The 14,746-nt window shown below is 55.4% G+C and overlaps 1 protein-coding gene across 1 annotated transcript; it reads left to right on the forward strand.

The window, feature by feature from the left end:
* The first annotated feature begins 3,476 nt into the window (after window positions 1–3,476).
* MPO (myeloperoxidase) lies at window positions 3,477–13,360 on the forward strand. Its single transcript, XM_007176136.2, has 13 exons — window positions 3,477–3,570; window positions 3,720–3,813; window positions 4,139–4,314; window positions 4,551–4,674; window positions 4,774–4,903; window positions 4,974–5,180; window positions 6,054–6,372; window positions 8,177–8,337; window positions 9,694–9,949; window positions 10,416–10,586; window positions 11,400–11,637; window positions 12,363–12,577; window positions 13,294–13,360. Exons 1-12 carry the CDS (start codon window positions 3,495–3,497, stop codon window positions 12,568–12,570), a joined length of 2,160 nt encoding a protein of 719 aa, XP_007176198.2. The 5' UTR covers window positions 3,477–3,494; the 3' UTR covers window positions 12,571–12,577; window positions 13,294–13,360.
* The last annotated feature ends 1,386 nt before the right edge of the window (window positions 13,361–14,746 follow it).

Consider the following 14,746-nt stretch of genomic DNA (forward strand, 5'->3'; position numbering starts at 1 on the left):
ATTGGTTGGAAACATCATAAAGAGCATCTCACATCATCACAGAGCATCTCAAACCTCTGCACACAAATGGAGGCCCACAGCCCCTGCCCTGAGCCAAAGGCAGGTGGTTTGGGGATTATAAATCTTGAGAATTCTACCCCCTCCACATGGATAGAGAGTGAAGGGCATTTTAACGTCATCCTTTGAAAAGGCTTTAGTTTTTCATTCATTGCCTCATCACCGCCCGTGAGAAATCAGGGCAGGTCTCTTGACGCCCATGAATCACTGCAACGCCTCCTTCCTGGCACTTGGCCTCCGGGCCTGTCCCCTCAGTGCACCTTCCACTTGGCAGCCCAAGTGAGCTTTCTAAAATGAACTCTGACCATGCACTTCAGGGCCTTCATGGCTCCCTGGAGCCTTCAGGACAAGAACTTCTCAGGAGGTCAGCAAGAGCGTTGTGTCCTGGGCCTCTGCCTGCCTTATCAGCCTCATCCTGCCCCACCCTGTCGCCATGTTGGAACTGTCTGGACGAAGCCCACCTGTGTCAAGGCTTTTGCTGTGTCATCCTCTGGGTCCAGAATGCTCTTCCTCCCTGTGTCCAACGTATAAACATTCTTCAAGACAGTCTCAAGCACCAATTCCTCAAAAAAGCCTTCTTCGATTCTCCCAAAGAACCCTGCACAAGGTTGTTGGGCTGCCATCGGTCTGCATCCCCCTGTGCTCACTGAGGAAAAGGCCTTTGCTCAATGGAGGGCACCCAATGGCCAGCACAGTACCTGTCATGTGCGGAGCTCGGTACCTACTCAGTGAATAAATGCCTGAGTGAAAGGCCAGGAATAAACCTGCAGAGGCCACTGGGTAAAGAGCACTCATTTGTAAGTCAAGAGACCTGACAACTAGATTTTTCTGAGCTGTGCCACACTGCTGCCCTAGGCAAAGTTATCTCCTTCCCAGACCTCCATCTTTCTCATCTGTGCTATGAGGAACTTGTATTAAATGTCTCTTACCTCTTGGGCTCTGACAATTCCCTGAAAAGAGTAAAGGAACACTAATTGTCAGAGTTGATGAGGGCGATGGGAAACAGGTGCTCCCACGCATGGCTGATGGGAGGGTGAAAGCCTTAAAAATGTGGATACCCAAATATGCAGCAATTTTACTTCTAGGACTTTTTGCCTAAGGAAATAACTGAAGATGCGACTAGAGATTTAACTCCATGGAAAATGACCCTAGTACTGCTTATAACAGTGAAAATAGGAAATGACCCAAGTATCTAACAAGAGAGGATTAGTGAATAAAACATAGTATTTCATACCAAATATTATGCAGATATAGAAATGAAACAAATCTCTTTTTATTGACAGAGAGATGTCCAGGCTAAATTAAGTATTAAAAGTAGATTGTAGGGGCTTCCCTGGTGGCACAGTGGTTAAGAATCTGGCTGCCAATGCAGGAGACACGGGTTCGAGCCCTGGTCTGGGAAGATCCCACATGCCGCGGAGCAACTAAGTCCTGTGCCACAACTACTGAGCCCACGCTCTAGAGCCCGTGAGCCACAACTACCGAAGCCTGCGCGCCTAGAGCCCGTGCTCTGCAACGGAGAGTAGCCCCCGCTTGCTGCAACTAGAGAAAGCCTGCGTGCAGCAATGAAGACCCAACGCAGCCAAAAATAAATAAATAAAAAATTTTAAAAAGTAGTTTGTAAAATAATATTTAAAGTAATATTAAATATTAAAAATAATATATATTTTTTGGCCTCACCACGTGACTTGTGGGATCTTAGTTCCCCGACCAGGGATTGAACCCGGGCCATGGCATTAAAGTGCCAAGTCCTAACCATTGGACTGCCAGGGAACTCCCCTAAAGTATGTTCTTATCACAGTTTAAAATACATATTATATCTACATATAGGATATCAAATTATGAAATGGGGTTATTGGTGAGTGGTGGGATTATGGGAAATTATTTTCCTTCCTGCCTCTTATTTATGTGAAAGATGGCAAACCTGGAAAGAAAAAAAAATTACCCATAACCTCACCTGATTGTAAATATTTTACAATATTATTTACTTATTCTATAACATTTCATGTATGGAAATATATGTTACTTACAGGATGAAAAAAAAAGTATTTTCAAAAGCCTATAAAATTCTAGAACCTGATTCACAAAGAGCCATTCGTCCAAGTTCACACATAGCAAGTCCCTGGCAGAACAAGGCTGGAAGAATGGCCTCCTCTCTCATGGGCCCCTGGACTCTGCTTCCTGGCAGATGATAGGATCACTGGGCACATTTGGAAGATGTCGCTGTCCCTTGTTCCTTGGCCAAGATGTGGTCTGGGCATAGAAGGCGAGAGTGAGTGCAGGAGGGTATCTGAAGGTAGGAGGTGTGGGTAGACCAAACAGGACATGGGGGCCACGGCTGGCACGTGCCCAGCCTGACGAGGGCACAGGGAGGTGGACAGACAGTCATTAGTTGTAGGGTACCTTTCCTGCTGCGGAATGGCAGTCCCTTTGCCAGTCTTCCCCAGGGCTTCTCCCTCTTCTATTTCAAAAGTTTAATGCAAATCCTAACGACACTGATCTTGTCCCTGGGAGGCACTGGGCTGTGTCACCCAACTGACCACTAACCACAACCAGCTCACTTCTCTCCTGGTTCCTGAAATCTGGGGGCAGATAGTGGGGATGTTGGAGACAGCCCCCTACCAAAAGCCAAGAGGAAAGGGGATGAAGAGAGGGATAGAGGAAGTTAACCTTGGTCCTCAGCCCACGGCCCCCAGGGTCTTCTTTCCTGTGAAGCCCAACGGTCCCCAGCCAGATTTCCTGTCCCTTTAGCCTTCTCCAAGAATGGAGGGCTGCCCATCAAGGTTGGCCACAGGGGCCAGGTTACTGTTGGGGGTGGGGCATGGTGCCCCGAGGCAGATCGGGCCATCATCACTCCACGTCTCTCCTTCACCTTCTGTTTCCCATAATTCCTTAGGCTGTCAGTTCCTAACTTTTGTCCCTTTCAAAGGAACCTTGGATACTCAGTTGAACCAGAACTTTGGAGGGGGGCGGTTAGTTGTCTGCGCCCCCTGGGGACAGCACTGGTCTAGGCACACAATGGGGAGCTGAGAAACTCTGGGGGTACTAAGTTCAAAGGCTGGAGACAGTTCTGATCCCTCCTCTCCTGCCCGTCTCACCCATATCAGAGAACTCTTTCTAGGCACCCCAGGCCCAGGCGGGGAGGAGAGAGAGTTCAGCCTCCAGGGGCGGGCCTCATCTGCCCCGCCCCTCCCCCAGCTTGGAGGACATAAAAGCCCTGATTTAGCTAAGAGGTGATGCCAATGCCAGGTGGAGCACTGGAACTTTGGAGGTAGGGTCCTGGACTCCGTCTGTAGGCAGAACCCACTGAGGGGGCACTGGGGGTGGGGGTGAAGGTGGGAGTGAGGGGCCTGGGAGGAGAGGGACGTGGGGCTCTCTTCTCCCTAAATGCCCTGTGGGCTTTGGACACTTACTGGGCTTGGGGTCTTGCTGCAGAGATGAAGCTGCCCCTGGGCCTAGCAGGACTCCTGGTCATTCTAGCCACGCCCCAGCCTTCTGAGGGTGCCGCTCCAGGTAACAGTTCGGAAGGAAGGGAAAAGGTGGTGTGTTGGGGGTGGTTCTGAGTCCCCGGGATGCCCTTCCTCAGTGTAAGCCACCAGGGCTCTAGGGCCTGATGGGGGCTTTGGCCCCATTCCTGACCGCGTGACCCCTGTTCTGGGCAGCTGTCCTGGGGGAAGTGGAGACCTCGGTGGTGCTGACCTGCATGGAGGAGGCCAAGCGGCTAGTGGACAAAGCCTACAAGGAGCGGCGGGAAAGGTGGGGCGCCGGGGTACGGCCTGGCTCTGGGCAAGGCTGTCCCAGGCCTTTCAGAGAAGGAACAGGCAGTGGGGAATTTGTGGCTGGGCGTGGGGCCCTCTGTCTGTCAGTCTTTTTATCTCTGGGTGTGAGAACATTTTCCAAACCATGCCTCCCATGGCCTGGCCTCTGGGCACCCAGGTCCAAACCCTGTTTAAAAAGAGAAACCTGCTTCCTAACTGTGGGTCTGTCTACACTGTCCTCTGTGCCCAGAACCCTGGGCTGGGGCTCTGCTGAGTGTCTCTGCCTCCCTCCTCTGGCCCTCCCTCCTCCCTCCCCCAAGCAGCATCAAGCAGCGGCTTCGCAGTGGCTCAGCCAGCCCCATGGAACTCCTGTCCTACTTCAAGCAGCCGGTGGCAGCCACCAGGACAGCTGTGAGGGCTGCTGACTACCTGCACGTGGCCCTAGGCCTGCTGGAGAGGAAGCTGCGGCCCCTGTGGCCAGGCCGCTTCAATGTCACAGGTACCGTGCCCTCTACATCCCAGACCCTCGCTCAGTCCCAGTGGTTCCCCCAACCCCTCTTTCCAGAGAGTCTCAGGGGGCATCCTAGCGTCCCCTCCATGTCCTCAGACCACACCCCCCAACCGAGGCTCCCCAGCAGAGGATAGAAAATAGGGTCTCAGCTCCCACTCGCCCCAGCAGAGGATAGAAAATAGGGTCTCAGCTCCCACTCGCCCCCTACTTTCCCGGCCCCGCAGACGTGCTGACACCTGCCCAGCTGGATCTGCTGTCCAAGACTAGCGGCTGCGCCTACCAGGACCTGGGGGTGAGGTGCCCAGAGGAGGACAAGTACCGAACCATCACCGGGCAGTGCAACAACAGGTGCAGCCGCTGGGGACCGCCCCTCGGCGGGCGGGCGGTGGCTAGAGGGGGTTGGTCCCGGCCACATGGCGTCAGCGCCCTGTCCCCCAACCCCTGCAGGCGCAGCCCCACGCTAGGGGCCTCCAACCGCGCCTTTGCGCGCTGGCTGCCGGCGGAGTACGAGGATGGCTTCTCCCTGCCCTTCGGCTGGACGCCCGGGGTCAAGCGCAACGGCTTCCCGGTGCCCCTGGTGAGCCCTGGCCCGCGGAGTGGGAGAGGCCCGGCCGAGGCCAGGGCCCCTGACTCCCCGTGTCCCGCAGGCTCGCGCCGTCTCCAACGCCATCGTGCGCTTCCCCACGGAGAACCTGACCCCGGACCAGGAGCGCTCGCTCATGTTCATGCAGTGGGGCCAGCTGCTGGACCACGACCTCGACTTCACCCCCAAGCCAGCCGCCCACGTCTCCTTCCTCACTGGCCTCAACTGCGAGATCAGCTGCCTGAAGCAACCTCCCTGCTTCCCGCTCAAGGTACAACCTCCTTGCCCCCCCGGCCAGCTTGCCGGGTCGCGGGAAGGGCAGCGTTCCCGGAAGGGAACACCTCCCTCCGTGCCCAGCCTTCCTTCCCTGGCTCCCAGCAAGGCTGGCCCTGAGCCCCCATCCCCCACCGCTCTGGGCTAGGGACCTTCCCACCGTCCCTCAAACCTCTGTGTGCAGGTGCCGGGGGCTCAGTCCTCCTCCCTCCCCACTCACGGGCTCCCTCTCCCCAAGCCCACATCACACAGAGGCTGGCTTTTGGGGTTGGAGCAGGACTGAGAGTGGGCTGGTTGGTTGAGGCAGGTGCAGAGTAGGTAGACGAGGGGAGAAAGAAGGAAGGAGGATCCGAGAGAGAGAGAGAGAGAGAGAGAGAGAGAGAGAGACACAGGGGCCAGAGTGAGAGAGAGGAAAGGGATAGGGAAGAGACAGAGACGGGAGAGGAAGGCGAAAGGAAGAGGAGGCCCCCGGAGAGTGTAGAGACCAGATCTAGAGAACAGAGGAGGGAGGAGCAGAGACAGAAAAGAGGAGAGAAAGGAGGTTTGAGGGGAGGAGTCAGAGGATTGGCCACACCCCCTCCAGGGAGCCCCACATCCCCCACGCCAGCATCCTACTCGACACCCCTCCAGCTCGGAGGCGCTCTGCTGGTGGAACCTCAGGCTGATCCCCTGGGGGCCTTGAGACGCCTTCCTGCCGGCCGAGGGGGCCGAGGAGCTCCGTTTTAGTGTCTGGGTTGCCCCCTCTGGTCCTGGGCTCTAGGCTGCTTCTGAGGTGGGAATTAAGGCCTTCAGGAAGGTGGACGGGGGAGAGCCACTCCTGATCTCTGTCCCTGCCCTCGGCGAGCCCGCCGGGCCTCTCTCTGTGCCGCAGATCCCGCCTGACGACCCCCGCATCAAGAACCAACGTGACTGCATCCCCTTCTTCCGCTCCAGCCCGGCCTGCGAAGGGAGCAACATCACCATCCGCAACCAGATCAACGCGCTCACCTCCTTCGTGGACGCCAGCATGGTGTACGGCAGCGAGGACGCCCTCGCCCTGCGGCTCCGCAACCAGACCAACCAGCTGGGGCTGCTGGCCGTCAACACCCGCTTCCAAGACAACGGCCGGGCCCTGCTGCCCTTTGGCAACCTGCACGATGACCCCTGCCTCCTCACCAACCGCTCGGCGCACATCCCCTGCTTCCTGGCAGGTCAGTCCTGGGCAGGGACCTGGGCTGACGCAGGGGTGCCCCCTACCGGAGGCACAGCGGGCCTGTTTGAGAGCCCCTTGTGGGTTTGCATTTAGAGAGACTGTCCTCACCAACTTCATGATATTAATCCAGTTGCCTTGGTAACAAGTTGGTTGGAGCCAGAAAGGCGAAACAAAAACAAAACCCCAAACCAACAAAAACAATAACCCCAAACCTAAGAAGGAGACTCAGGGATGGCCAAGGAGCGAGCCTCTGTCCATCTGTTCAGCCCTTTCTCTGTCGCTCTCTTTCCCTCTGGACTCTGGGAGAGAGGAAAGTTGAGTCCTCCAGGAACAGGGAACTGAAGGGACAGAGAGCAACATGGCACCCTCACCCTCTAGAATCACAGCATCCAATATGGTAGCCACTAGCCACACATGGCTATTTTCATTTACGTGTAAGTTAATTTAAATTAACTTAAATTAAAAACAAGATTCCTCCACCGCGCTAGCTACATTTCAAGTGCTCAATAGTCTCGTAGGCTAGTGGCTTCCATACAGGACAGCTCAAATGTAGAACATTTCCATCTTCATGTTCTATTGGGCAGAGCTGCTCCAGAACATCCCACCTATCCACCTTGATTCCCTGTAATAAGAGAGGGTGGGATTTTCGATTTAAACAACTGGCACTCCTGGGGATATGGTTGGGACAATGATGGTGGTAGTGCCCAGAAATTTTATGCTTTTACCTTTAAACCCAACAGTGGGTCTGAGACCTTTCTCTCTGGCCTCCCAACCTCACCTCCTGGTGGCTCCTGATGGCTGGGCCCTGGGGAGGAGAATCAAGGTCAGCACCAGGGTGGGCTTTTCTGGGCTAGCGGGGGAAGAGCAGCGCTCCTTGGCCTCCACATTGGTGTTGAGCCACATGTTCCCAGCCCGGATGGTCATGACCTCTGTCAGGTTGTGGGAAGGAAAAGCTGCTCTCAGAGAATATCCTTCTCAACAAACTTGAGAGCTGTGGAGGACTGAACCCAGTGTCCTGCAGAAATGGGCCTGGCCCTAACCCTCTGGTACTTCCAGAGCAGGTTTGGGAGAGGACTAGAGGATCAGAGGGTCACACTTCATTCTTTCGCACAGTCTCAGGGGTGGACTTCACACATCCTGTGCCCTGGTTCCCTGCCCTGAGCAGGCTGCACAATTAGTATGCAGTAAGGTGCGGATGGCAGTTCTGAGCAGATGGTACTGGCTTTCTAGAGTCCTGTGTTAAGAAGGATTCTGAGGTTGCATCCAATTTTAGCAGGAGAGAGGGCTGTGATCATTCACTGTGTCTCACATGGACAGGAAAATAGGGAGAGCCAACGTGCATGCTACTTTTTGGCCTTCCCTGAATCAAGAGAATAAGTCAATCAAGCTGTATTCATGGATCTCCTATTTTGTACCAGGCACTGTGTTAAACCCCACGGGTCTATGTATACATTGGGTGGGAGGGTCAGATACAAAAAGGCACAAGCCACGGTCCTTGTCCTCAAGGTGCTACCAGTCTCAGGTGTGGGAAGGTGGCAAGTCTTGTGTCAGATCTGGTGCTTAGTGAATGAGCACCTCTGACCAGCAGTGCCACTAAAGAGAGGAAGAGCTATTATGGCAGACCAGGGCATCAAGGCAGGCTTCCTAGAGGAGGGGTAAACTGAGCATGGCATGGAAAGATGGGTGGAGAGGAGGGCTGGGTAAGGGGCATTTGAGGCCTTGGCTTGGGAGAGGGTTTCAGTGGAGCAAGTCCTTTCTGGGAGGGGGGTCTTAGGAATGACAGTAGCTTTTGCTTCCCCAAGGGGACACCCGCTCAAGTGAGATGCCTGAGCTCACCTCTATGCACACACTCTTTTTGCGGGAGCACAACCGGCTGGCCACAGAGCTCAAGCGCCTGAACCCCTGCTGGAATGGAGAGAAGCTCTATCAGGAAGCCCGAAAGATCGTGGGAGCCATGGTCCAGGTAGGCAGTCCTGCGCATCAGTGATGCCAGGGGTCGGCAGACTTGGGATCCAGACATGCCTCTGCCACATCTTAGCAGTGCAAATTAACCCTCAGGAGCTTCAGTTTCTTCATCCATGATACTATAAGGATTAAAGGACACATATGAAAACACCTGGCAGATACTAAATGCCTGACAAGGGTCACTTGCCTTCCATCCCCTCTTTCCCAGGCTTGCTGACCTTTCTACTGATACTTTCCTGTCCACCGGGAATGGTACTGGGAGGTTTAAACAGGTGGTTCTAAAGTGCCTGGTGCACAGTAGCTGTTGAGTAAATGCTTCTCCTTTCCTTCATCTCATCATCACCCTTGGCTCCTTTGCACACTCCCTCTTCTGTATAGCTCTATCACAGCTCACCTGCTCTCCTTATCCTCGCTTATCCATGGGGGGTGTTCTCTCAACTTCTTTTGAAATGTTTAAATGCTTTATTTATTTATTTATTGGCCGCACTACGTGGCTTGCGGAATCTTAGTTCCCTGACCAGGGATCGAACCCGTACCCTCTGCAGTGGAAGCACAGAGTCCTAACCACTGGACCACCAGGGGATTTCCCTTCTCCCAACTTTTGATGCTCCAGCATCCCCATTGTCTCCCCAAGACATAAACACACACACACACACACACACACACACACACGCATGCACATGCACAACCCTTGTTAATACTCCTTGACCCTGGAGGGGAGAGAGTTGCTGGTGCTGAGGGTGAGTTTTCAATTTGCACTAAGAAAGTAAGTGAGATTCATTTAAACCTCAGAGGAAATTCCAGAGTCTAGAATCTAGAGTGGGACTGTTCCATCTCTTCTCTTTTCACTGGGAGAAAGCATCTAAGGTGGCCCTTTTCCATTTTGCTGCCCCTCCTCCTACAGGCAATATATTGAACCCTACTGTGAGCCAGGCACTTGCTGGGCACTGAGTAATTTCAAGAGAAATGAGATACAACCTTTGCCCTCAAGGAGCTAATAAGTTTGTAGGAGAAATGGGACCATGGGTAACAAGGGCAAGGGAGCTATTGCAAGGACTAACAAAGCCCTTTTTTTATGCAATACTTTAGGGCAGAGAGCAGCATAATTACCCGTAATTTACATTTGAGGAACTGGGGCTCAGAGAGGTTAATAACTGGCCCAAGGGCACACAGCAGGCAAGCACTAGAGCTCTGTTTGTGCCACTCGGTGCCACTCTGTGAGACTCAGCTCCAGTGCTGTGGGAGGCAAATCTCTGGCCGTATATACGAGGGAGGGATCCCCCGAGTCAGGAGCAGGCAAAGAATCTGCTGGGCAGGGTGAGTGGAGAGGCTGCTCTGCGTGACTTTTCTTTAGATCATCACTTACCGGGATTACTTGCCCCTGGTGCTGGGGCCGGTGGCCATGAGGAAGTACCTGCCCAAGTACCGCGCCTACAATGACTCGGTGGACCCGCGCATCGCCAACGTCTTCACCAATGCCTTCCGCTATGGCCACACCCTCATCCAACCCTTCATGTTCCGCCTGAACAATCAGTACCAGCCTATGCAACCCAACCCTCGTGTTCCGCTCAGCAAGGTCTTTTTTGCCAGCTGGAGGGTTGTGCTGGAAGGTGAGCGGGACCTAGGCCAGGAGTGAGTTAGCTGGCAGCCTAGGGTGGGATGGGGGTGGGCTTGGTCACAGGGAGCTAGGGTGGAACAAATCCTCTTTCCTTCCATCTTTGGGGATCTGATCTGACTTTCCAGCCTCAGTTCACCTGACTCTGCTTGCACATCTGATAACAAAGAGTGGGGTGGAGATGGCTTGTAAGGAGCTGGCTCCTTCCTGTGTGTTGTATTGAATAATTCTCAGTGACCCGGGAGGCCAGGGGCTGGGAGCACCTGAGCCTTGCCAGTCTGAATGGCATTCCCCCCTGAGACCTCAAAGCCTCAGTGAGGACCTGCCCGCTGGGGACACCTTGGCACCAGAAGCCGCATGTGCCCGGCCCTCTTCTGCAATCCCCCCGGTTCTACCTGACTCCGGTCTGAGCTCTGATACTGAGCCAGATCCTTCCCCCAACCTTGCTCCTCTTGCCCCAGGTGGCATCGACCCCATCCTCCGGGGCCTCATGGCCACCCCTGCGAAGCTGAATCGCCAGAACCAAATCGCGGTGGATGAGATCCGGGAGCGGTTGTTTGAGCAGGTCATGAGGATCGGGCTGGATCTGCCCGCTCTAAACATGCAGCGCAGCCGGGACCACGGCCTCCCAGGTGAGGGGCTGTAGGAGTCTCCCCGGTCCCACCCCTCCCCACCTCCCACTCCAGGGCCTGCCCTCTCCAGTGCCCCCAGCTGCCCAGGGCTCCCCCGAACCCCCAGAACCTTGCTCTTAGGATGCGGTCTGAGGTCAGGCCCCTACCTCTCCCTGGGTCCATCTGCCCCATTTCCAGCACCTCCCGCCTCCTTTGTGTTGCTGTAACCCTCCAACTCAGAGCATCGTCGTAATAACCACAAGCCCCCGCCCACAGTCTGAAAATCTGTCTCCATCTCATTTCACTTTGCTTCATTTTACATGAATTCTGAGGGGAAGAGACTATTATCACTTCCATTTTACTGATGAGGAAACCGAGGCTTGGAGAAATTCAGAATCTGCCCAGGTTCTCCAGCCAAGTCCATGACAGAGCTGGAACTGGAGCCCAGATCAGCCTCACGCCAGGCCCGTGCCCGTGTTACAGGACAGCTGGTGTGGCTGATCCTTCTAGACACACTGCGCCCATCACCGGTCTGAGATCTCCACAGGGGGCCGGGAGATGCTCCTATTCTTTGACCCAGCAGGAGTTATGGCAATTTAGGATTTACCTTAGGGTGGGAGGGCAAGGGGAAGACAGAGAGGCTCCTGGAGAGACCCAGCTGTCCCCAGGCCCCTGGAGAGGCCGGAGGGTTCCCTGGGGGGTTTATAGCCTGGTAGCAGCCCCTCTGTGTCCTCCCCTCCCTCAGGTACCTCAGTACGTGGCCTCGCTGTGTTGGGAAGGTGGCCTTTCTGGGACCCACCCACAGGCCTCTCTCCCCCCCCACCCCCCATACAGGGTACAATGCCTGGAGGCGCTTCTGCGGGCTTCCGCAGCCCAGCACGGTGGGCGAGCTGGGCACGGTCCTGAAGAACCTGGACCTAGCGAGGAAGCTGATGGCCCAGTACGGCACGCCCAGCAACATCGACATCTGGATGGGTGCTGTGGCCGAGCCCTTGAACAGCAAAGGCCGCGTGGGCCTGCTCCTCGCCTGCCTCATCGGGACCCAGTTCAGGAAGCTCCGCGACGGCGATCGGTGAGGACGGAGGCCGAGCGGCGCAGGCCCGCTGCGTGGCGGTGGGCCTGTCCCCGACCCTCGGGGGCCCCAGCTTCCTCCTGCTAGAAGGAGTGTGCTCTGGGGAGCCTCAGGGTCATCCCTAATGTGCCCTGAATCTGTTGGGGGCGCAGCAAGGAGAGACCTGGACCCTTGGTTGTAGAGGAGGGAAGAGAGAAAATGCCACTCGTAGTCACTTCTCCGGGTCCCGGGCTGCCACCATGGCACGGCCAGTCTCTGTTGAGAGGTCCCATCCTCGCTTTCCCATGGCTGCTCCTACTGTCATTTCCCTGGGGTCCTGACATCTATCACACCCAGTTCTACCCTAGCCTGAATCGCGCCTTTGGGATCATTTTTAAAAGGTGTCCCACTCCGGGTGGGCAAATGATAAACCACCCCCAAGAGCCTTTCTCCCCACGTGGATGTAGCCCTGGCTACACTGTGAATGAGTGTGGGCCTGGCTCCCGGTCTGTCATCAGCGGTGCCCGGAAGCTCCTGGGGCATGGGCGGGGGAGGCAGCTGGGCAGCTGTGAGTGGGGTTCTATTTGTTTGAACCCCCCTGGGCTGCCTGAGGGCCTGGAGCTCCCCCGTACTGTGGGGCCGGTGTCTGCCGTGGTCCTCTGTCATCCGGGAGCAGCTCCAGCCAGCGGACGCCCTCCCGGCCCAGGAGGGCCTCAGGCACAGTGGCCAGGTGTGTTCTCGTGCAGGTTTTGGTGGCAGAACAAGGGCGTGTTCAGCCCGCAGCAACAGCAGGCCCTGGCCAAGATCTCCTTGCCCCGCATCATCTGCGACAACACAGGCATCACCGTCGTGTCCAAGAACAACATCTTTGCGTCCAACACGTTCCCTCGGGACTTTGTCAACTGCAGTGCCCTCCCTGCGTTGGACTTGGCTTCCTGGAGGGACACGGACTAGAGGCTGGGTAAGGGGGTGCAGTGGTGAGGGGCAGGTTGGGCGTACCTGGGCTGGCCAGCTGCAACCACAGAGATCTCCCTTCCCTAGGTGAGCCCATCCCGGTTCTGGGTGCCAGCCAGAAAAACCAATGACTGGACATTCATTCATGTGTGTGTGTGTGTGTGTGTGTACGTGCGCAATGAATATAAATTGCATTTTGTGTGTGTGTGAACATGGGTATTTTGTGTGCTGTGTATGTGTGAGTGTGTGTTTGCTGTTTATGTACTGAGTATGGAAGGCAGCAGAGTAGATTGGTGAGGAGCACAGGCTCAGGAGCCAGACTGCTTGGGTTCAAATCCTGCCTCTGCAGCTCACCAGCTGTGTGACCTTGAACAAGTTCCTCAACCTTGCTAAGCCTGAGTTTTCTTCTCTGTAAGTAACAGCTATCACAGCTCCTTAGAAGGTCCATTTGCATTCTCTAGTACTTGGTTTATTGAGCACTTACTACCTGCCAGGCACTGTGCTAGGCATGGGAAACATACAGAAAAAGTCAGACACTGTTTCTGCCCTCACGGAGCTTATACCTTGAGAGTGTCCAGGGAGCAGAGGTGAACCAGCGACCCCAGAGGAGTGGCTAGTAGCAGCTGGGCTGTGGGTGGCGGCTGAGTTATGGGCCCGTGCGAGCCAGGCTCAGTCCCTGGCTGCCCTTTTTCTTGCTTACTCTCTTCTCTTGCTTTTTCACAGGAGCCTGCCTGGAGAGGGACTGGGGCCCTTTGGCCCTTTTGTACCACTTGTTTGTACCTGATGATTAGGATAATAAAACATCACTGATGGGGATCTTTGCTCTGTCTGCAGTGGGGCTGGACCCTCAGCATGAGGCTTGCTCTGGGCTCTGAACTTGAACCAGGGTGGTCAGTGCTTCAGGGCCCTTTCTGAACTGGGGGTCAGGACATCCAGGAGTCCTCCTTTGGTTGATTCATACATGGAAGGCAGTCAGTTCTTAGAAGCCTAGGGGCCAGGCCAAACCAAGCAGACCCTCTTCCCTCACCTTCCCCAGGGAACAGGAATTGTGGTCACCAAGCCCTTCTGTTCGTGCGTTGCTCTGGGAAGTATTTGCTACGTGCTCACTCTGTGTCAGGCTGGGAAATAGAGGGGACACACACTTTTCCTGCAGGAGAGGAAGAGCGGAGGGGTGATGGGAAGGTAGTTCCCTCCCCAGATAACAAGGCACCTCTGGATCCTGCATCCCTGCAGCTGGCATACTGGTTCGGAGGCCTTAGGACAGTAGACTCCTTCTCACTCCTGCCTTCACGGGGCCAGGTTCCCAGACCGGGACAGCAGGCTGGGCTGAGGGAGGGGAAGAAGCATACTTCCCTAATAAACTTGCCTGGAACTTAATCCCTCTGACTGGTGGATTCCCTCCCTGTTCCCTCCCTTCTTCCCACATTTGGGGAGGGACACCCACAGCTGGAGCCTGAAAGTATGCAGGATGCTGGGGCTCCCATGCGCATAGGAGCCCCCGGCACTTCACCCTAGCAGGATAAATACTACTCAGCTCCATTTCACTGATGACGAGAGGGGTGTTCAGAGAGGTCAAGGGCCTCATCTGAGGCCTCAGAGAAGAGGGTGCCAGAGTCAGGGCTGCAGCCCAGGCCTTCTGGCTCCTGGGCTTTTCCCACAGGATGGCTAAGTGCCTCCCACCCCTGCCCCGCCAGTCAGGGGATCTGGAGGCCCTGGCTGGGCTGACCTTACCCAGGAAGGTCATTTTAAAAGAACTCATGAATATGTATTGGGCGGCAGCACTAGCAATACTCTGGAGCTGCCCGTCAACGGCCTTGCAGGCTCCAAGGACTGGCCTAGAAGAAGAGGGTATTTCCCTGAAGGGCCCCTGGAAGGGAAATTAACTTTAGCTCTGGGGGAATCCAGGCTTGGATTTCCTCCCTCTTTGACCCCATGGCACTGAGTGCTCTCTTGCCACCCCACGGCCATGGCTTCTTTTCCCAGGAGCCCCTTGCCTCCTCTCTTTCTTTGAGAGCACTTTGAAATCCCACCAGACCGTGCCCTCTCACCCCATAGAGTCGTGCACATGACCTGTTAGTGGTGAGACATGTCTGAACTGTAAACATCCAGTTAGTCATTTGGCAGTGATTCCAAGGCCTGCCTTGGGAGGGGAACAAGGTCATTGCCGGCACCTGTA

This window comes from Balaenoptera acutorostrata, chromosome 20, assembly GCF_949987535.1.
Source record: "Balaenoptera acutorostrata chromosome 20, mBalAcu1.1, whole genome shotgun sequence".
In the NCBI taxonomy this organism is placed as follows: Eukaryota; Metazoa; Chordata; class Mammalia; order Artiodactyla; family Balaenopteridae; genus Balaenoptera; species Balaenoptera acutorostrata.